General features: G+C 49.7%; 3 protein-coding genes across 11 annotated transcripts in view; 2 read left to right on the top strand and 1 right to left on the bottom strand.

The window, feature by feature from the left end:
• EMID1 (EMI domain containing 1) overlaps nt 1-4,810 on the top strand; it is a 48,629-nt gene extending 43,819 nt beyond the window's left edge. Inside the window, exons 15-16 of one of the 6 annotated variants that reach the window (XM_047828748.1) lie at nt 314-404; nt 3,614-4,808. In XM_047828748.1, coding sequence (XP_047684704.1) covers nt 314-404; nt 3,614-3,738 — 216 coding nt within the window. In that variant the 3' untranslated portion in view covers nt 3,739-4,808. Of the gene's footprint in view, nt 1-313; nt 405-3,613 lie in introns of those variants that run through there. The other 5 variants (XM_047828751.1, XM_047828749.1, XM_047828750.1 and 2 more) reach the window with 5 other exon arrangements.
• A 680-nt stretch (nt 4,811-5,490) lies between these two features.
• Nucleotides 5,491-11,391, bottom strand: RHBDD3 (rhomboid domain containing 3). Of its 2 annotated transcripts, XM_047828754.1 has the most exons (8): nt 11,244-11,391; nt 10,863-11,054; nt 10,170-10,317; nt 8,361-8,549; nt 7,350-7,733; nt 6,287-6,449; nt 5,912-6,199; nt 5,491-5,825 (listed from the first exon to the last, which is right to left on the bottom strand). In XM_047828754.1, the coding sequence occupies exons 4-8, from the start codon at nt 8,506-8,508 to the stop codon at nt 5,648-5,650; spliced, it is 1,161 nt and encodes a 386-aa protein (XP_047684710.1). In that variant the 5' UTR covers nt 8,509-8,549; nt 10,170-10,317; nt 10,863-11,054; nt 11,244-11,391; the 3' UTR covers nt 5,491-5,647. The 2 variants fall into 2 exon arrangements, with proteins under 2 accessions (XP_047684710.1, XP_047684711.1); XM_047828755.1 differs by lacking the exons at nt 10,863-11,054; nt 11,244-11,391 and adding an exon at nt 10,498-10,658.
• Nucleotides 10,905-21,337, top strand: part of EWSR1 (EWS RNA binding protein 1) — a 27,362-nt gene continuing 16,929 nt past the window's right edge. For 2 of the 3 annotated variants that reach the window (XM_047828745.1, XM_047828744.1), the window contains exons 1-4: nt 10,979-11,124; nt 15,056-15,092; nt 15,235-15,286; nt 17,292-17,415. In XM_047828745.1, coding sequence (XP_047684701.1) covers nt 11,112-11,124; nt 15,056-15,092; nt 15,235-15,286; nt 17,292-17,415 — 226 coding nt within the window. In that variant the 5' untranslated portion in view covers nt 10,979-11,111. Of the gene's footprint in view, nt 11,125-15,055; nt 15,093-15,234; nt 15,287-17,291; nt 17,416-21,337 lie in introns of all 3 variants that reach the window. The other variant, XM_047828746.1, reaches the window with a different exon arrangement.

Here is a 21,337-nt window from a genome sequence, read left to right as displayed (position 1 = left end):
CCCCAAGTATCTCCCTTACAGTTCCTCCTCTGGTCCTCCTAATGTGTCCTACAGGTCCCTTTGGGGGCTGGAGGGAGACAGACCGTCACCCCAGGCTCTCACCCACCAATTTCTCCACCCATCTGGTCACTTGAGGAGCCAGGCAAGCCCTGTCCCCAGTTAGAAGGGGAGACCGAGGTCTCAGTAGAGACTCACACCCAGGCTCCTGCTTCGAAGCTGGCAGGGGCCTGGCCCCTACACCCCACCGTCAGCTCCCCGGCCCAGCCCTTGGAGGCCCGACTTGCACCGTCTGCTTTTCTTGATCTCCCATCAGGCTCCTAGCTTACAGAGCTTCCTGCAGCAGCAGGCTCAGCTGGAGCTCCTGGCCAGACGAGTCACCCTGCTGGAAGCCATCATCTGGCCAGGTAACGGCAGGGCGGGCAGGTAGGGGCAGTCCCTTCCAGGAAGGGCCTAGGGACATAGAAGTTACCTCCCACTGCTGGATCCAAGCCAGCAGACACTCCTCCTTTAGTCCTTCCAGCCAGCCAGCAGATGGTGCCTGACACCCTGCTGGCACAGGCTCCCAGATTAGACAGACATAGTCCTGCTCTCATGGAGTACAGGGTGCAAGGACACGGGGGTTGCCCTGGTACGGGCTGCTAGACCCAGGGCAAGGAATACCATGGTGGAGTGAGTACTGTGACAGCACAGAAGTGCCCCTGACCCAGGCTGGGGAGTGGGGAAGGGCATCTCAGGGAGGGCTTCCTGGAGGAAGTGTCATCTAAGTGGAGACCTGAAGGGCAAAGATTGAGGCAAGTAAATGGGCACAGGAACAGCATGAGCAAAAGCCAAGAGGCCGGTTCTGTGAGGTTGCTAAAGAGCAATAGGTGAAGCTAGAGAATCTGGCAGGGCCCAGTTTGAGAAGGCTCTTGAAGGGAGGTAGAAGGCAAGGAAGGAGGTTGGACACCAAGTGGGCAGCACCCCTCCCTGCGCCTGGCTTGTCATGGTGGGGCCAAGGAGGGCCCTCCCCATGAAACGGAGCTTGTGGGTGGCCCTCAAGAGAGGCAGGGATTGGCCACCCTTGGGGCTGAGCTCTGGTCTTCACCTAACCACTAAGAGGCCCCCATAAGCCATCCTTCTCCCACCTCCAGCCACCCCATATCACAGCCTGGTCCTAGTACATCAGTGCACATGGGCCTCAGAATCATGTCCAAGTTCGCATCTGTTTTATAGATGAGGAAACAGAGGCCCCAAGCAGGAAGGAGGGCTAAGGATACAGCCAAGCCTCCTTCATTCAGCAAAACTGTAGGGCATATCTACTGAGTGCCAGGTCTGGGCGGACACTCTGTGCCCATCAAGTGATGGGGGATCCTCAGTGTCTACAGAGATGAGGGCCAAGGGGTACAGGGGCACCAAAGGATGTGAGTGAGTGGCAGTCACTTCTGGCTATGGGTTGGAGAAGCCTTCCTGGAATGGGGACACTTGCACTGAGTAATGGAAAATCCCTACGAGAAGGTAGAAAGGGCAGCCTTGACAAAGACCTGGAGGCTGCAAGGGGCGTGTGGTCTGCTTCCCAAGCTCCTCTCACCTTGCCACATGGCTTCTCTAACTTCTAGAAACATCAGTGACCATCTCCCAGACCTCCTCCCCTCTCACAGATTTGGGACCAAGGACCAAATCCCAGGCTCTCAGCACCTTTTTCAAGTGTCTCTGCACCTCCTCTCTCAGAAGGATAGGGACAGGAACCAGAAGGGACACACTAGCCTTGGAGCCATACCCGCACTTTAGTCTACTGTATCCAGCAGCCCAGGGAGGGAGTTCTGGTCACCTTAGGAAGCCCACGCCCACTCTCTGTGGCCACAAGCCTGGGGGAGTGACCCCATAAGCAAGCTTGGGTGATGGGCCTGAAGAGGGGGTAAGGGAGGAGGGGAGCATTGAAGAAGGAACTTTCCCCTCACCCATCGTACACAGCAGGTGCTAACTAAAGACCCAGATAGGGCTCATGTTTAGGCTATAATCAATAATAATGAGATAGTAACAGCTGTCACACATCCAGCCCCCCAGGCTGGGGGATTTATATCCAGTCCCTAATACAAGCTTGCCAAGTGGGCAATGCCACGCCCATTTCACAGATGAAGAAACAGAGGTTCAGAGAGCTCACATGATTTCCGCAGGGTCATAGCGATAGTAGTGGTAAGGCCAGGGGTCCACCGTAGGTCTGTCCTTTAAAGCTCTGGCTCTTTTCGTTCCATCAACAAAAGTTCACTGACACCTCTGTTCTGCCAGGCATTGAGTGGGGCCAGGGGAAACCAAGGACCCTGAACTTGATTGTGTCAAAATAGTATCTCATGAGCAACTCAAACAGTAACCAGGCCTGCAGGAGACCTGGGTCAAAAACACATTTAGTGACCATAATAATCCAACATTTATTATGAAAACCACTCCTGGGTACCTTAAACACTTACCACAAGGGTGGGACACAGTATTATCCCCATGTTCCAGATGAGGCTCAGAGGTTCTATACTTGGTTTAGGACTTGGCCCTAGCTGATATTAGAGGCTGAGCTCTGTGGTACTCTCCTCCTATGCTCCCTGATTTAGGGCATCAAATCTCCCTTGACTGTGAGCACACACAAATCGGTCTGTCCCAGAGGCCCCAAATTTCGGCCCAGAGGTGCATGGGAGGCTGGGACACACAGAGTCAGGGTGCTAGACAGTTATTATTATGAAGGTATAGCCCATTCCCCTGGCAGTGGCCCAATGGGACGCTGGTGCTCACCAGAGTCCAAGTGTCCATCCCTTTGAACAGGACTTTGGAGGCTCAGCCAAGTCCCCCAACCTAGGGCTCTGCTCCATGGATGTTCCTCTTCCCCTGGGAAAATAGCCCAACCTGACCTACCTGACCTGTTTGTTTAACTTAGAGAGGGACTAAAGTTAGTGGCAGAAGGCTTCCTGGAGGAGATAGGCCTTCCTCTGGGTTTTGAAGGATGAGTTTTCCAGGTGGCAAAAATGCCAATTATTGTTTCACTCTTGGGGGATACCTTATTTCCAGGTTGGGGCATATTTCACCATAGTCAAATCAGAACTGATTTCAATATTATTGAAGCTGGTCAGGACCTCAGTGTATCTGGAACTATCCCCCCTGGTTTTAGAGATGAGACAACTGAGCCTCTGACAGAGGTTAGACTTGCCCAAAGCTGCACAGTAGGTCAGTGGCAGAGCCTGGCCTTCCGAAACTCTTCCCCATCACAGGTGGCCTGAGTCTGTTCCCTGACCTTAGTTTACCCAGCTACAAAATGAGGATGATTCACCTATATTCCAAAGTGTGGAAAAGAACTATACTTGTATGGATCATTCATTCACTATGTGCTAAACGTTTCAGAAATATGGCAGGTTCATTTATCCCCCCTTGACAGAGAAAATCAGAGACCCTTGAGTGCTCTCATTGGGCTGGGAGCTGCTAACTCCAGGGGGTAAGGGGAGACACTAATCAGCTTGCAAACTACCCTTTCTCACAGCTCTGCCTCCCAGATGCCAGGGCAGAGTGCCCAGCACCCCAGCCCCCAGAAGGCCGAAGGAAGATGGGCACCTCATACAGACCTCACTAACCCCGACTCTCTCCTTCCCTCCGGCAGAACCAGAGGGGTCGGGGGCAGGCCCTGCCGGCACAGGCACCCCCAGCCTCCTGCGGGGCAAGAGGGGAGGACACGCGGCCAACTACCGGATCGTGGCCCCCAGGAGCCGCAACGAGAGAGGCTGAGAGCAGGGGCGGCCCTAGGGGCAGACCTGGCCTGGCTTCCCTTCCTAGCCTGGACTTGGCCAACTGCCTCCAGGGACCGCCCATGCATATTTATTAATGTCCTCAGGGTCCCTTCTGCCACCTAGGCCTTTGGGATAGGCAAGTCTTGGTCCTGACACCCCGTGCAAGTCTGCCTACTATGAAGCTGAGAAGGGACTGTGGCCTGAGAGGGAGGGGCAGCCCAGGCAAGAGATGAGACCTTGCTCAGGGCCTTGGGCCTCCATTGCCCTCTGTGAAATAGGATGGTGCAAGCCTGCAGGGAAGGGGTGGCAGGTTGGAGGCTTTGGTATTCTCACGGGCTGCCCGGGCATCCAGGCCTGTGGGCACTAAAGGGTGGCTGGAGCTAGGGTTCTTCTGGGCCCTTAGCACACGGGCTGGTGGGGAAAGGCAGGCTTGCCTCTCCCTCCTCCCCAGCCAAACCTCGGGGAGCCCACCGCAGCCCTCCTCTCCTTGATTTCTGGTGCTGGGTCCCCACCCTGAGCTCAACAGGCAGGACATTGCATAGGTCCTGCCTCCTGAGCCCCCAGCCCCTCCCATGTCCCAGGTGGGGGCGGAGGCATGGAGAGGGAGGGGCACCCTGGAGGAAGAGGTCTCCAGCCAATAAAGGCACCCAACCTGAAGTCCCACTGGCCTGGTCTCGGTGTGTGCTTAGATGGGGTGCAGCTGGGCAGGGCCAGGAGCCTCTTCTCTCTTCTTGGTGGCCTTCCCTGCCCACATGCACAGCAGGACTGTGAGGGCAGTCAAGGTGCTGTTGGGCAGGGGGGCACACAGGGGTAGGTGAGCAGAGCAGAGGCTCACACCATCCCCATCCCCTGGCCAGGTGTTCGGCAATGGCTGCAGCTCCTGAGAAGCCCAAGGAGCAAGAAACTGCCAGACCTTGGGGCAGCTTCCAGATTGGGTGACTCGCAGCATCCCCCCCAAAGACTGTTTCCTCACCCATAAAAGGACGGCATGACCTTCAGGCTGTCCAGTCTGTTTCTGGCCCCTTGCCTGTGGCCAACGGCAGGGCCGGTCTCTACAGCCCCTTTACTCTGGCCCCAGCGTGGGGTACAGCCCCCTCAGGCGACTAGTCTGTAGGCTGCTCCAGGACACACAGTTCCCTGCATCACCCCTCAAAGTCCAGCTTCCCAGGTGCCCCTGGCCTTACCTCTCCCCACAGCCCATCAGCCTCACACCCAGGCCCCACCCTCCACCCTCTGGCTCAGTCTGCCCCTCCCCTTCCGGGGAAGGGGTCAAGGACTGAGGAGGGCCAAAAGGGAGGAGCTGCCTCTTCCAAGCTGAGAAAGCTTCTCCCTCATGGCACCCCCACATTGCTTCCTGTGCAGGGAGCCCAGCAGGCACAGCCACCAGCTCCAGAGCCTCAGGAGACTGAACTGGCCCCTGTCCAGCAGGGACACTGTCAGGGTGCGGGCAGCGAAGGGATGATATTCCTGGGGAATTGGGGAAGGTTTCCTGAAGGAAGGTCTCCTGTAGGCTGAGACCCAAGGCTGGGTAGAAATCAGCTGGGAAACAAGATTGCTCCTCAGCAGAGGGTCTTCTATGCCCCGAGGTGGAGGGTGTAGCTTCCCCAGGAAGAGGCTGCAGTTCAGCCTTGGTCTCTGCACATCAAGGAGCTGTTTGCCTGAAATCAGTCAGTCCCTCCCCGCTCATTCATTCATCCCCCTTGCTGCCAACACAGAAGAGTCAGACACAACTGCTGCTCCTGAGGAGGTCTAGGTTGAAAAGTGCACTGTTTTTATTCTGAACGGTACCAGGGTGGGGTGCCAGAGGGGCCTCTCCTGCACCACACTGTGACTCTCAGCAGACAGGGCTGGGGCTCCGACTCCCCAACCACAGGCCGAGCCCCTTGTCACCCAAGGGCCTGCATGTGCTAGGGGGGACCAGGGCCCTCAGGGTGGGCGGGTCCACCCCTCCCCTGAGTCACTAAGGCCTCAGTGCCCACCTCCCCCTCAACCAGCAGGGACACGGCACCCTCCACTCGGCCCGTGGCTGCCAGTGCCACCACTGCCTGCTCTGTGGGGAAGCCCATGCGCTCCAGCTGCTGCAACCTGTGGGATGGGGGGACAGGGAGGGAATGTCAGGGCCACCTCCAGCCCCTGCACCAGGGGACCCCACCCCCACCCAACCGCCTTACCGCAGAGAGGAGACAGAGGACTTAGGCAGCCGTAGCGGGCTCTCAGGACACTGGGCCGGCCCCTCAAGGAGTGAGGCCTGGATCCCCTCCTGCAGCATCTGCTCATCCAGGGCTGCCCACAGCGGGGTCCCTGGGGGCAAGACAGGCCCGGTCCAGGCCAGGCCCACCTCAGAGGAGCCCTCCCAGGTCAGCTGCACAGGCCCTAGGCCTGGCGGGAGGTGGGCTGAGCCTTCGCTGCGGGACCAGAGGCTAGGGGAGGCTGTGTAAAGAGGTCCGGGGGCGGGAGGCCTGGAGAAGCAGAAGCAGAAGAGGGCCTGACTGCCAGCACTGCTGCGGATTACACCGGCGGGGCGCCGTCTTTGGCATAACTCTCACCTGACTCCGGCAGGATGGGTGACCGGCAGCTCGGCCAGGCTGCCTGGGGTAGGAAGGAGTCTGACCGGCCAGCACTCTGCCAGGGCCCTGCACAAGATGCCCTCCTGCAGTGCTTGCAGCCGCCGCTCAGAGAGCTCCAGCCACCGGAAGGCCCCGGCTGCATCTGTCTGCCCGGGGCAGGGCGGCCGGTCAAGGAAAACCAAAACCAGCAGGGGTGAGCCCACACTGCATGCCAGGCCCTGGGCCAAGTGGTGACAGGCATTCCCTCACATCTATCTCCTCACTGTGGCTCAGCAAGGGGTGTGTTGTCATCCTAGTCAGCAGCTCTAGGAAAAGGAACCTGCCCGAAGCTACTCAGCCAGTTAGAGGGGGAGGCAGGTGTATCTCCCCACAAAAGCTCTATCCCCTCGTCTCCGGCATCCCCTGCCTGCTCTGTTCCCAGAGCTCTCCGGTCTGACTCAAGGCCCACCCTTGTGCCCAGTGACACCCCCCTCATTGCCCTCAGCCAGGGCAACGTACTCCCCACTGCAGGATACAGCCAGGCCTGGGCAACTGGTGTCCCCAGTCCTAAAAAGCCACAGCGGGTAAGCCTGTGCCCACTGTTCTCTCCAAAGGCACGGTTTCCCCAATAGGCACAGAGCATCTTTGGAGCAAAAGCCTGTGTTCAACACACCTGCACCGCCAGCCACACGTGTTCCACCTTTCAGTGCTGAGCCCCGGGGCTCACTCTCACCCTGGCCTTGCACTTCCTGCACCCTCTGCCTGGCCTGCTCTTTTTCACTTGCCCTGAACCCTTCATCCTGCACATCTCAGCTCAGATGCCGCCTCCGTAGGGGAGGGCTCCCCTTTATATTATAGTTGGTGCCTCTACCTGGCCATTAGCTCTCAGCTCCACCCCCGCCCAGTCTGGCCAGAAGAAGACTCACAGATGCTCCCGGAATGTGTTTGCACAGCTGACCTGCAAGGACCTGACCTCCTTGTGCTGCTTCCCTCCCAGGCAGCCTGGGGGCCCAGCCACAGAACCCACATGTCCACGTGGGCCCTGGACCCAGGCAAAGGATACAGGCGAGGCCAGCAAGGAGGCCGCACAATAGCTGCAGGAAGGGTGGCTCGGAGCTGAGCACTGGTGTCAAGGCAAGCAGCAGCCACGGCAGCAGCCACGGTGGCAGTACCCCCTGGGGCTGTCTAGGGTGGTAACCCTGCCCCGCCAGCATGGCCAGGTGGACAGGCATGTAGCCACAGCCACCAGCTGCGCTGGGTACCCCGAGGCCTGCCAGCAGCACACCCATTAGCCCAGCAGCCAGGGCGAGCAGGGCAGAGGCATGCAGGAACCGCAGCGTGCCCAGGTGGCACTCCTGCCACCAGCCCAGTGTGGGCAGGAGCAGCAGGCTCAGGAGGAGGCCAGGTAGGGCCGTGTGGCCCAGGACGTGGGTCAGCAGACGGTGTGCTGGGAGAGAAAAGGATCTTATGTGCCAGGTTAGTGGCCCTAACCCCCAAGGCTGTCCCAGAGTGGTAGTTACCCTCTACAGAATACCCACTAAGCCAGCCTCCTCTCCCCAGGAGCCAAAGTCTGCCCACTGCCAGCACTGTAATTACTCGTGAAAGGGACCAAGGGCTTCTAAATGCTGCGGCTGCTCCCCTACTGTGTTAACCGAACATGCTGGAGACACCACTCAGTCTTCTCAAGAGCAACCCAACTATGGATGAGTCACTTAACGTCTGATGGGAAACACTCAGCTGGGGTCACTCCTCAAACTCCCAGGACCTCCTGAACATTCCTGTACTAAGCTGAAAGCCTTAGTTCTTATTTTAAGAGAAAACCACCAAAAAAGGAAGCCATCTGAAAAGAATACCTACTCACAGGCTCCCACAGCTCTGCTGGCCCCTCTGCCTAGGTGCTCCGCCCTCCCTTCTTGGCTGTGGATGAGCTGGGCATGCTTCTGTCCAAGGCCACTGGGGGCACTGGGTCCTCTCTCTGCTTGACCAGTGTATGATGCATGCCGCTCCTATGAACTGGTCTTAGGCCCTACCTAAGTCTCCTGCCTCTTCCAAGGTCCATGGGGCTGGCTCTCACCCTGCCAAGGGTCCAGCAGCAGCTCTGGGGCCAGGGCAAGGCTTGGGCCAGCCCCCACCAGCCACAGGCAGCTCAGCAGCAGCATCAGGACAGAGGAGGCAAGAGGCAGTGCTGGGGACAGCGGGCCAGGGGGACCTCTGGCATGCATAGCACGGCTGAAGGCGTCAAGAGTGGTCTTGGGGCTGTGTGCTAGGAATAAAGGAAAACAATAACAATAGTTATTACTGCAATTTTCACCCAACTTCCTTTCAACTACCCTCCCAATGGCTCCATTTTACAGAAGTAGAAACTGAAGCTGGAGAGGCAGGTCCAGCAACTCAACCATAGAGCTCGGACCCTAACCATGTGCTTAGCCATCCTGCCATCCCCTCTGCCTGTGTGAGGATGGTGAGGAGCCAGACCAAAAGGGCTGTGAGTTGATCTGGGGCTCTGGACTCCCAAAAAAAGGGGTGCAGCACTCCAGGACAAACTAAGGGTCATCTCCAGCTTTCCTCTGCCTCCCTCTTCCCTTGGGTTGCAGACCAGCCACCTTTCTCCCTTCTCCCCTCCACTGTGCCCAGCCTTAGAGCTCTAGAGGGGCTCAGCTGCCCTTGACACAGGGTGAGGCCAACCAATCGGCAGGCAGATTCGGAAGGGGCTAAGGCAGAAGGCCTGGAGGAGGGGCAAGAGTCCCACACCCTAAGTGCAGAGAGACAGAGACATTCCCTTTCTTCAGCTATGAGTACAGCCCTTCTGGCCCTAGCCCTCCTTCCAGTGTCCCCTCCACTCCTTCCTGCTGTGCATCCCTGGACAAGTTTTCCATCCTCTGGGCCTCTCCTTCCTCATCTGTAAAATGGGGATTAAGAAAATCCTTTCCTCATACAGTGAGAAAAAGAAATGGACTAAGGCAGGGCCCAGCCCACAGCTCCTGCTCAAAAACTGTAGCCATCCCAGCTAATTGTGGGAGGAGGCAGAGATAACTAGCCACCAGTGAGGTGGGGGGCAGGGGGGGGGGGTGGCTCCTCAACATGGAAGCAGCTGCTCCAGCCTGGCTGGTTCAGTCTGGCCCTCAAAAAAGCCAACTCCCAGCCCACAAGGCACAGGCCTTGCTGAAACCTTCTCACCCCCAGCCAGGCCTGGAGCCTCCCAGTGAGTCGATCTCATGAGGCAGAAAGCAAAAGCCCAGAGACAAGAAGACTGCTTCATCTGCTCCTTTCCCAAGAGCAACCTCAGCATCAAAACCCACCTGCCAGTTTCCTGCAGGAAGAATGTAGAAAGTTCCTCTGCCTGCAATGTCCCTCCCTTCAGCTCTCCAATAGGCAAACTCCTATACACCCCTTGAAGCCCAGTTCAAATGTCCCTGTCTCTTACCCTGGCCCGCCATGTCATGGGTCATAGATCTTATCCTATCTAGTGAGTACAGCTTGGCCTGTCTTTTTTCCTGAGCGGATGGTCTGGACAGGGGGCAGGTGGGAGTGCCCTCCTCTTACTCATCCCCAAGTTTCCCATACGTGTGTTCACTGAAAGAGAGACACTGGCTTGCTTCCAGGTCCGGCTGAAAGATTTGGGTGAGCCCTGTGCTTCCTTGGGCCTGAGCACGTTTGAGGAGACTAGACGGAGTCCAGAAAGGCAGACAGGTGCCAGCCTTGCCCAGAGCCAAGAAAACCACTGCAAGCCTCCCTCCTTCTGCACCTTCACAACCATTGTACCCAGGGCACCTTACAAGGGTGAAAGACTTGCACACGGACAAACAGAACTGGGACTGGAACCCTCTGGGCCTCAGTCTCTTCATCGATAAAATGGGGCTGTGCACCATCAGACCCTGCCTACCTTACTAGGAAGACTGGAGGACGCAATGAGAAGACAAGAACTGGGAAGATTCTTCCGAGCGATAAAGTGGGAGTCCCAGAGCGTGGGTCGGACTCAGCTTTGTGACTTAGCAAAAGCACACAAATTCCTTGGGCCTCAGTTTCCCCTTCTGTAAAAACAAGGGTATTGGATGGGGGGGGGTACTAAAAGGGCACTCTCAACGTTGACCGTTACTGGGGGGGGGGGGCTCTTAGGATCTGGCGCGCTACGTTCGGGGGGCGTCCCATCTAGCCCACCCGCCTCGGCCCCCTCCCCCCTCCGGCCCAGGCCACGTGTCCGGGGTACTCACTGCAGAGCGCGTTCCCCCCCCCTCCCCCGCCCCCGGAATGCCAGGTGGGGCCCCGGCTGGGAGTCGGGACTCTAGCTTCCCGGAGAGGTCTGAGAGCCCCGAGCCCATTCTGGTTGCACTCGGGCGCGTGACCCCGGCCGGGCTGGCTCGCCACCTCTTCCCCCGCCCTCCCGTCCCCCTCCGTCCGCCGATTAGTCAGCAGTTGTTCTAGGCCCGGGTCCCTTCCCCCAGCCCTCCCGCCGGCCTCCGTGTCCCTCCAAGGCAGACTCTTCAGAGACGGTCCCTAGAGCCAGCGGACGTAACCATTCCGAACAGCTTAGCTTTGCACGGAGAATCACTCCGGGTTGATACCAAGACCCGCTCACCCTCCGCTTCGGAACCTTCGGCGCTAGTTTGGCCCGCATGTCACGCCCAGCGCCTTTGAGAGAACATTAGGACAAGAGCTGCAGGCGAGAAGGACGAGAAGGCTGTGGTTCATCCCTCCTTCCCTCACCCCTGCGGCCTGGCTCGATGGTAGCGCCCGAGGTTGCGGGTTTCGCGCCTGCGCAGTGCGGCGCCTAGAGGGAAAGCGAGAGGGAGACGGACGTTGAGAGAACGAGAAGGAAGGAGAGAAAATGGCGTCCACGGGTGAGTGTGGTGAAACCACGGTCGCGCCGGCGACGGTCGGGACACCCAAATGTGAGGCCGCTTGTCTCAGGGGGTGACCGAGACGACTAAATAGAGTTGCGGAGAAGGGTGTGAGGTACCTTCCGGGGCCCGACGAGCTCGAGGGCTCGAGTTCTCCTCCCCTCCCCCCACCGGGAAGGCCGGTTCTGGAATCTTCCGGCGCCCCCGGCGCGCGGGGTGCATGCGGCGGCGGGGGCGCGCGGGGCCTGCCGTGGTCTCCATTGTATGGCGGCCGTCGGGTCCCGCGCTCCGGGCTGCTCGCCACGTGGGCGGGGCCTTAGGCCTCCGGGCCCCCGCGTGGGGATGGGGGTAGGGCTCGGCAAGGCCTCGAGTCCGGCGCCCTTAAACCGGAGCGCGGGCGGGGGGGAGGTCTCGACGGCTGCTCAAGAAGTCGCAGCACTGCCGCTTCTGTGATTCCTCACCCCACCCCCATTTTTAGGGAGGCGGCCCAAGCTTGAAGGGGACTCTGCTTCGCCGAGGAGCCCGGGGGGAAAAGCAAATAAACAAAAAAGGCATCGCGGGTTTGTGAGCCGAGGGGTGCCGACCTATGAGCGGGCGCCCCGTCATGGCCCGGTCGGCAGGGGCGTCCGGTGTGGCCGAGCTGCCCTCTCGGCGGGTTCTAGCCCCAAACCGAACTTCTGCCCGACTGGGCTTTGGGCGGAATGTGCTTCCCCCTCCAGAGCAAACCCCCCCCCCCCCTTCGTTCTTACTATTATTGATTCCACTATCTTTTCTCCTCAAAAAGCAATTCAGTGGCTTCCCGGGGCCATTTTTCAGCAAATGCCGAGGGAGATCCGTTGTATAATAAGACCAGCCTGGATCGCGAGGCCAGAAATCCCTACCGAAAGGAAATTCTGGCCTCTTTGACCTAGGAGAAACAAAAGGCCCAAGTCGGCATTTGAATTATTCTTAAGCAGTTGCCTCGCACGTTTATTCGACTAGGTTAAGCTGGCGGGCTTGTTTATCTCTCGGACTGATACGAGAGAGGGAAGGGAGACGTAGGCTGGACTTTGAAAGAAAGCCCGGGGTGGGGGTGGGGAGCTCGAATGTGAAAATCTAGGGTGGTCTTTGATGCGTGAGTTGTTTAACCTTGTAGCCTAAACATCACCGGCAGTTTGCAGCCTGTTTGTGCACTAACCTGCGGTTTTTGGTAGGGCGGGGCATTTTTGCCTGGGGGGGGGGGGGGTATTCTTAAGCCATCTAACACCAGGCCTTAGAAGCAGTGGTAGAAGTCGAGGGAAGACCGGAAAAGCTCTGGTTCCTTCCGAGATTTAATTTGAAAGGGGTCCAGAATCCAGCAACTTAAGGACAATTTTAAGTCTTCCCCTGCTGTGTGATCAGTAAACAGGCAGGTAAATGCTGGCTATGGGTTCAGAGTGCCCATAGATGAGAGGACTCTGAAATACCACAGCCCAAGGCACATCCTGGTGGAAAGTGGTTTCTGCAGAGCCCTTTCCACCTTCCTCTTCCTTGGCGGTGTTTGAATTTTGTGAGGGAAGAGTGCTATTCTCCCTTCCCTCTTTAAGCATGGGGAGTCAAAATGTGTATGATCAAATTTTTTCGAGGCTGGACATTCCAGTTTCTTGGTCTACTTTGCTGAAAATGTTTTTTGGAAACCTCCATGTACTGTATTAGAATTACAATTGCGTTTTATGTTAGACACACAGTATTAGGCCAGCTGGAGGATCTTAAATCATGGACTTTGGTTTCCTTACGTTCAAAATGAAGGAATGAGGCTAGATCTTTTCAGTGCTTTTTGAGCCCTGAACTTATTGACCTTATAGAATATTTGGTTCCCACAAATTACTCCATATTGACTTTAACTCATTATGTAGTCTGAAGCTCTAAATCTCTGTTTGCATAGTGAGTACCCTAAAGTATCTGAAAGTCACTACTTTGGGTAATGTAAGATGTGGGTTTTTTCCCTCATGTATGTTATAGGTAGAAAAGTGAAGTCGATGTCCACTTTAACAAAGAATTACAGTGCAAACTCCCGAGTAACCACCATTCAGACCAAGAAATAGAACATTGCCAGCACTCCGGAGGCTCCCTTCTCCTCAACTTGTCTTGTATTTTTAGTGGAGTCTTCAGCTGCGCATGTGAGGGTTAAAAACAAAGTATAACTGACTGCTAAAAAAAATCTGACCATTCTGTAACTAACATTTTTGAGTCCGTAAAATGTTTGTGTGCTGTAGGTAAATAAAATAAGTTCTCAGGAAACAAATTTGCTACCTCCCTTAGCCCACCCGTGTGGGACTAAATGGGCTAGTTTCACGCTGATCTGAGATCATTCGTTGTTCCATATCAGCTTTGACAGTTTTCTGTTTTTACATAACTGTTCTTGTGTAAAAGTCCTCTTGCAAAGTTGAACTTACATGTCAGCAATTTAGAATAATTTCTCATACAAGACACCAACAAAACGTAGACTGAAATATTTTATTTTTGATGCTTCGTTTGTTTTGTGAATACCACATGGAAGAAGTGATTTGCATTTATTTTTTATGCACTACATAGGAAGCATGACTTGTGCTTTTGAAAATGCCTTAAGATTGTCTTGAACAAATCAATTTGTTCATTATACAAACCCTTTGGACATTTGATTTGATCATGTTGATTATTTGGGATTCTGTGTTAAGGCTGTACAGAGGAAGGAAAGTAGTTACAGGTAGAGAGGTAGAAAGGTGACCCTACTTGAAGACAGATTCAGCAAAATGCTTTGGGGTCAGGTGGACTGTGAGGCAGGCTTTGGATGGAGTGGGGGTAGATAGAAACTCATCCGTGAAGAGCTGAGATAGATGTCCACTGTTGCTTTCAAATGAGGGGCTACTTTCTGATTGGAAAATAAAGGACCCTTTTGTTTAGCACTAATGGCAGTACTGTCTTCTGGCATAGAAGAAGATAAGTATTTCTTGTGGAAAGTAAAGCATTGGGCAGAATTTTCAAAAATAATTAACTTTAAAAATATATGTCAAGTTCAGTAGTGCTGTGAAAACTTCTTAATCATTTTATTTTCTATTTTCACTACTTGTAGACACCTCACTGAACCAGAGTTCCTTTCTGTGCATGTTGTAAATTTCATATGAAAAGGAAAATTATGGGAAGGATTATGTAGAAAGAGAAAAGAAGAAAAGTTGTGGGTTCGTTTGTTTTCTTTAGAATTGAAATCATTTTGAGTTTTTAAAAGATATTACCTAAAACCAAATTACTCCCGTGCTTTCTTTGCCACATTTCAGATTCTGAAACTTTTAACTGCTGGGATTTATGTCGTGTCTAGCTTCTGACTTAACTGTACACATGTAACCCTGATATACTTAGGAAGGCCTTTAAAACACTGGATTGAGATGGCTCTCCTTTTTGCCATTCCATGTCACAGTCCTGCTAGGGAATTTTGGTTGGTCTAACTTGCTAAAGTGAGGGAGTGATAGAAAAACTAGTTTTTGAGGAGGTGTAGTGACTGATGTAACCAGTCTGATGTTAAACATTGTGATATTGTGGCATGCTTCGTTTTTATATGAAGGTAAAACTTCTGATCCTGTTGGTTCATCTTGGGGTTTTTTTGTTAGTCTTAGGCTGATGATCCATGTATTTGAAATGACAGCCTGCAGTTAAGGGGGGTTTGTGGTCATGGGAACCTTCAAAGTAGCTCTGCCAAATCAGCTGATCTTGACCTCATTAGCTGGCACTATATTCAAACTTTGAATTTAACTGGCTTAGACTTATTTTTTGGTTTGATGTTGAGAGGCAAGAGGCACTTATTGGAACCTGTATTGGCCTGTACTTCCTCTCAACAATTTAAAGAATTTATCTCTGCCACCTGAATTCCTTCACCCCTTTTTTTCTTTTTCCTTGCCTCTGCTAACTTGACACTATTTTCTCTCCTTGTTTCCTCTAGATTACAGTACCTACAGCCAAGCTGCAGCCCAGCAGGGGTAAGTCAGTCTTTTATAACAGGACTTTGGGTGTGATTGATTATACTGTTTTTAGAGTACCAAGTCTCCTGGAGTTATAGAGAATTTTGTGATGGAATCTGAATGTTCTGTATTCAGTTCTTGAATTTAATTTTTCTTACAGCTACAGTGCTTACACCGCCCAGCCCACTCAAGGATATGCACAGACCACCCAGGTAATCTTTAAGATAATTGCATATGATTGCATCCCCAAGCAAAATGTTTCTGTCAGCCATTAAAACAATAACAGATACAGATATTTTTTAAAAATTCAGTAATAGGAAAGTATAATGTGCTTGTAATCATAAAAATACCCAGGTGTTTTAAACTTTCACAGTGGGAGTGAAATGACACCATTCTCAAACTGGGAATTGCTAGCTCCCTATACCTTTCTGCCTTGTTAAGTTAAGTGCCTTGTTTTGTGCTAGGTCTGTCTACATACTATATTCTGTTTAAATTTATTTAACTTTATTATACAGCAATTCTGTCAATACAAAAAATTGCAGTGCATAGATATGTCATTTGCCAGTGTTCACACAGTAAATGGCAGGATCAGCTCTGCTAAGTATGGCTGCTTAGCTACAGAGCCTCTGAGCCCTTTCCAGTACAGGAGCTTGTGTTTAAAAGCCTAGGCCAGGGTACCTGGATGGCTCAGTTGGTCATTTAAGTGCCTGACTTTGCCTCAGGTCATGATCTCATGGTTTGTGAGTTTGAGCCCCAACTCAAGCTCTGCACTGACAGCTTGGAGCCCACTTTAGATTCTGTGTCTCCCTTTCTCTCTACCCGCCCCCCTTCCCCCCCACCACTTGTATTCTCTTTCTCTCAAAAATAAAAATTAAAAAAAAAACCCAAGTGGGGGCACCTGGGGGGCTCACTCGGTTAAGCGTCCGACTTCAGCTCACGTCATGATCTCACGGTTTGTTGGTTTGAGCCCCACATTGGGTTCTGTGCTGACAGCTCAAAGCCTGGAGTCTGCTTCAGATTCTGTGTTTCCCCTCTCTCTGCCCCTCCCCCACTTGAGCACTGTCTCTCTCTCTCTCTCTCTCTCTCTCTCAAAAATAAATATTTAAGGGGCGCCTGGGTGGCGCAGTCGGTTAAGCGTCCGACTTCAGCCAGGTCACGATCTCGCGGCCCGTGGGTTCGAGCCCCGCGTCAGGCTCTGGGCTGATGGCTCAGAGCCTGGAGCCTGTTTCCGATTCTGTGTCTCCCTCTCTCTCTGCCCCTCCCCCGTTCATGCTCTGTCTCTCTCTGTCCCAAAAATAAATAAATGTTGAAAAAAAAAAAATTTAAAAAAAAATAAATAAATAAATAAATAAATATTTAAAAAAAATTTTTTAATGATAAATAAAAACTCAAGTGAGTATAAAGTTAAAAAAAAGAAAAAGCCTAGGCCAACACGTGTTAGAAACTATCATCCTAGAATTCTTAAGATCACTTCAAATTCTGAAATGATCCATACATTAAATGGGTGCTGATAATTCTTCCATGGAAACATCCTAGGACAGACAGATTGTGAAGTGTCTGGCAGATCTTACATAATTGGTCATTCAAATCTCAAATGTAATCTTGCTAATAACCTGGAAGAATACCTCATTCCTTGCCAGGTTTTAAGTATTAACTAAAGTCCAGGTTCAAAAGACTGCCCTTGATATGTTAATCTTAAGAGGAGACACTTGGTGTTCTGGTTTGGTTTTTGTTTTTTTGTTTTTGAAGTGATGTAATAGTTTTTAAATCTGTATGTCAGGCTGAAAATCTGGTTATCAAATCAACAGATTTTAATCCCATTTTCCTTTTCTTTCCTTTGGCTCATTTTGCCTTCCTAACATTTGTTTCCAGCTGCTAAAACTGCTACACTAAGTGTTGGCAATTATGCACCTGTTCCCTTATTGCCCATCCCTTGAGAGTCTCTTGTTAATCTCTTGTATGTTAACTGAGATTTTGCCTAATTATCTCAGGAACTTTTTTGTAGTTAAGTTTACGAAAATATGAGTGAATTAGATAAGGGAAAACAAGCATTTGTGATAATGTAATCACTTGTCTGTTTTTTCCAGTCTTTTTACTAGAAAGCAATATTTTTGGCTTTGGTCTCCCAATTTGGAAACTCAGAAATAAGTCGATCTATTTTATTGCTAAAATACCAGGTTTACATATGAACTTCCTGCATGCGTTTTCTTTGAGCAGGCATATGGGCAGCAAAGTTATGGAACCTATGGACAGCCCACTGATGTCAGCTATACCCAGGCTCAGACCACTGCGACCTATGGGCAGACTGCCTATGCAACTTCTTATGGACAACCTCCTGCTGGTAAGGCCTGCCTTGGAGAGACTTTTGGGTCATAGCCACTGGGAGTTTGCTAAGAATCTTGTTATTCTGTATATTCTGGTCCATACTTTGGCATCTGGGGATCCTTTATTTTTAGGAGGAGCACTTTTTTTGGTCTCTTTTTTCTTTCCTTAGTTCTCCTAAAGGATCTGTAATAGAATGTGGGTGGGATAATTTTCTATTAACTATTTCATACAGTGTATTGAATAATTTCATAACCAAATGGAGAATATATAAAAGATTGTGCTAATGGTAATACTGGGTAAGAATGAGCCTTCTTAAAGTGAGCTGCTTAAAATCAAACTGATTTTCACATCTGTTTGCTTCATCTGATAGTGTACCCTCTACTTTTTGTTTTGTGCTTTCCACAGTAGAAGGGACCAGTACAGGTTTGACTATCCTGCTCATTCTTGCATGGGAAATGCTTTCCATCTTGTCTAACCCTGTAATGTTGACCCTTTAGGTGTTTCCATCTGTTTAACCCTCAAACTTTCTAACATCACACACAACAAGGTGCTAATGGGAAATTGCTTCAGGTGCCATTCACAGATCCATGTCCTTTTCTTTTTGTGATTTTGGGAAAGGTTATGCTTTATTTTACATTATTTTCTGTCAGGCCCTAATAATAGTTCACTTTCCCAAAGGTATTTCAGATAACTATTCCCCAGCTGACTTCCTCCTATTCCCTGAAGAATAGATTGCATGAGTAGATTTATTTAGAGGAACAGACTGCCACCCTGCATGTAATGTTTGTCTCTTGGTTGGTTTCCAGTCCAGACACATTTTATTTTCTGTTTTAAATGTTAATTATTTTAATTCATAGTATGTCGTACCAGCATTCCAAGGAGCTAAAAAAATAAACTACTCTGAGAATTAGAACAAAGTATACCCTAATACTAGGATTGAGTGGAATATGTGAAAAATTTATAATAATTTTTATGTTTAGTGTTTCTGCATAACATTTTAGAATCCCTACCTTCTCCTCACCCACCCACTCCCGTCTTTATTATTATAAGAGAATATTGAGTATACACTAGTTTTAAAGATGTAAAAACTCTAATTTTCCAACTATTTTTAGTTCCCTGTTCTATTAATCAAGAGTCTTTAGTAGGGGGAAACCTATATATGTAATTTATGTCATTGAGTGACAATGTCCTGGATTTGATGGGAAGAATTCCCTAATCTGTGTAATTAATGCATATCTCATATAGCATGAGAAATGTTTGCACTTCCTGTTGGTGTTAGTACTGGAAGAAAAGCTGGAACTAGTACCATGCAATTTGAATTGTGAGATTCAATTTTGAAATCGTGAGGTGAACTTTACATACCAAGCTACTAGAGTTTTTTATTGATCATAATGAGCATACAATATTAGTTTCAGGTATACAACATAATGATTCCATATTTGTATATGTCGTGAAATGATTGCCACAGTAATTCTAGTTAACATCTGTTGGTACACATGGTTAACAAATTTTTTTTCTTGCATTGAGAACATTTAAGATACAGTGTCTTACCAACTTTAAAATATACAAGACAGTTTATTAACTATAGTCAAGGTGCTGTACATTACATCCTTGGGATTTATTTATTTTGTAAACAGAAGCTTTTGACTACCTTCACTCGATTTTAAAAACAAGTATCATTTGAAAATAAATAATACAGCTTAGATCTAGCCTTTGGAGTCTAGATCATTTTATAGGGACATGATAAAGTCATTTATAGGAAATACAGGAGTCTTCTAGGTTCTTTAGAGTCATGTGTTCTCATTGTCATTAAATGGACAAGTTCTATCATGAGTACAAAAACATAGGACATTCTGATACAGAAACCAGTGGCTTTAATGAGCAAGAGATTGCACTTAATAAGGACTGTTTATATGTATTTTATAGTTTATGGAGAACCATTTATACCTCCCTTAGTGCTCCTATTGATCTTTGAAGTGTAGACATCAAAATTAAACCTGATGGGCAAAACTGAGGCCAAACCAAACTAAGTTAGGAACCTTCACAGGCAGTGAATGGGTTCAGACACTTTTGTCCTTAAATCGTGCTGTGTTTACACATAAAAGTCATCAGATAGTTACTGGAAGGAATGTATGAAAAGACCCTTTTCTCTTAATAGAGTTTTTTTCTGTATTAAACTTTAAGAGAAAGTGGCCATATAAATCTTGTCTCATTACTTAGAATAAAAATCTGAAACTTCAATTTTTACCATTCAAGTCGAATAAAAATTTTGCTTGATTTGTGTAATGTTTCCTTTTTCCTTAAAGTCATCAGCACAGAGGAGATGTGTTGTCTTTTTGCTGTCAGTTGTTTTTATTGTCATTAAATCATTTTGCTCTGTTAATTTTTGCTCATTTGCCTGGCTGTTTGTGTGGGTACTACAGATTATTTTAAAGATTATTAATTAACCCAGTGTCTATTACCTTAATCTTTAGCACTACAAGGCTCTAACAGTTACTGCGTAGTTTTATGACATCAGTTGTTGGCCTGATCAGTCATAGTTTGTTGTTTTTACTTGCCCTTGTGAATCTTATAGATGGCCCTGTCATCTGTAGGGGGGAAAAAATCTGTGTAGGAGTAATAGGGTAGGTGGAATTAGATTCCAGTTAAATTTAAATAAATGAGTGCTTTATATGTTTGACATTAGGACTCTGCAGAGAACTTTTAAATTAAATAAGCAGACGAACGACATGCCAGCTCAAAAAACTTCCATTGCTTGGGGCTTTCTGTTTTGTGCATTATGCTTTCATATACATTTCAGCCTAGCAGTTTTGAGAAGGAAATAACTGTCTTTGTGTATAATTAACTTTAGAATTTACTTAAAATGTTTGGGATGGAGAAGAAAGTATTAGTCTGTCCAACAAGAGGTGATAACTTTAGATTGTACAGAGGGAAGTTGGTATTGGCTAATAATGTGTGTATAGTGAGGACACTTTACTAAAGGTTAAGGCCCTAAATCCTAACTAAAATGAGCAGTCTTAATTCAAGATTTGTTTTTAAGTGCTGAAACTTTTTTTTACTTTAGTTGAGATACAGACTATTTTTTGGTGGGTATAAATGCTGAGAACTAGACCCAACTTTTTGTTGCATGGCTTACTTGTGCTCATTGACCATGAGGAGTCAGAGAAGAGCCCAGTACCAGGGAAGTTTATAAGACGTCTCACAGGAGGAGGATTCAAGTTAGAAGCTGCAGATTTGGGGGCCTTTTGTCACACTGCAAGCTCAAGTTGCAGATGAAAGGGTTTGCATCCTGCCTGGTCTGGTAGAGGCACAAACTAGGGAGAGAGTCTACCTTGGTCTGCCTTCTCCCAGTGAGGGCAGGTCTTTGTGATGCTAACTCTAGGGTCTACTTCCAATATTGCCAAATGGGAAAAAGACCTTTTTGCTTGTGGTGGGTGAAGAAAGGAAGGGGTGTATGGGTAGTTTGATGACAAGCCTAGAATCTCAGATGGTCTTTTAAAGGTTTATTTGGGGAGTATTAAGTTTAGTTAAAATCATTATCAGAAAGGTCAAATAGGATAACCTTCGTTGGTTATACTTAAGTAATATAATTTGTAGTGTCTTATTACTTGAGTGCCATTTCAAAACTTGGTGCTGGTAACAAACATCTTTTTAGTTGTTACCTGAAACAGAAGTAGCAATTGTTGGAGTGTTCATTTGTTCTTAATATCTCCCACTGAAGATTAAACATGTGTTCTCTGTGATTCAGTTTCCTTAAACCTGAACTGTCCGTTTTGGAGTAATTGGGATTGAAAGTAAAGTAATTCCAAATTACAGGTTTTATTACTGAAACTAGTACCTGGATCATTACTTTTAGCTATTTTAGCAATGTCTCATTGGCTTTTCCCTTTCTGGGATGTTTTATTCTTGCTTGAGAGTTTTTGGGGGTACTTAACTAG

Source organism: Prionailurus viverrinus, chromosome D3 (assembly GCF_022837055.1).
Source record: "Prionailurus viverrinus isolate Anna chromosome D3, UM_Priviv_1.0, whole genome shotgun sequence".
In the NCBI taxonomy this organism is placed as follows: Eukaryota; Metazoa; Chordata; class Mammalia; order Carnivora; family Felidae; genus Prionailurus; species Prionailurus viverrinus.
The sequence above is the reverse complement of the archived record's forward strand: the minus strand, read 5'-3'. Positions and strand labels throughout refer to the sequence as shown.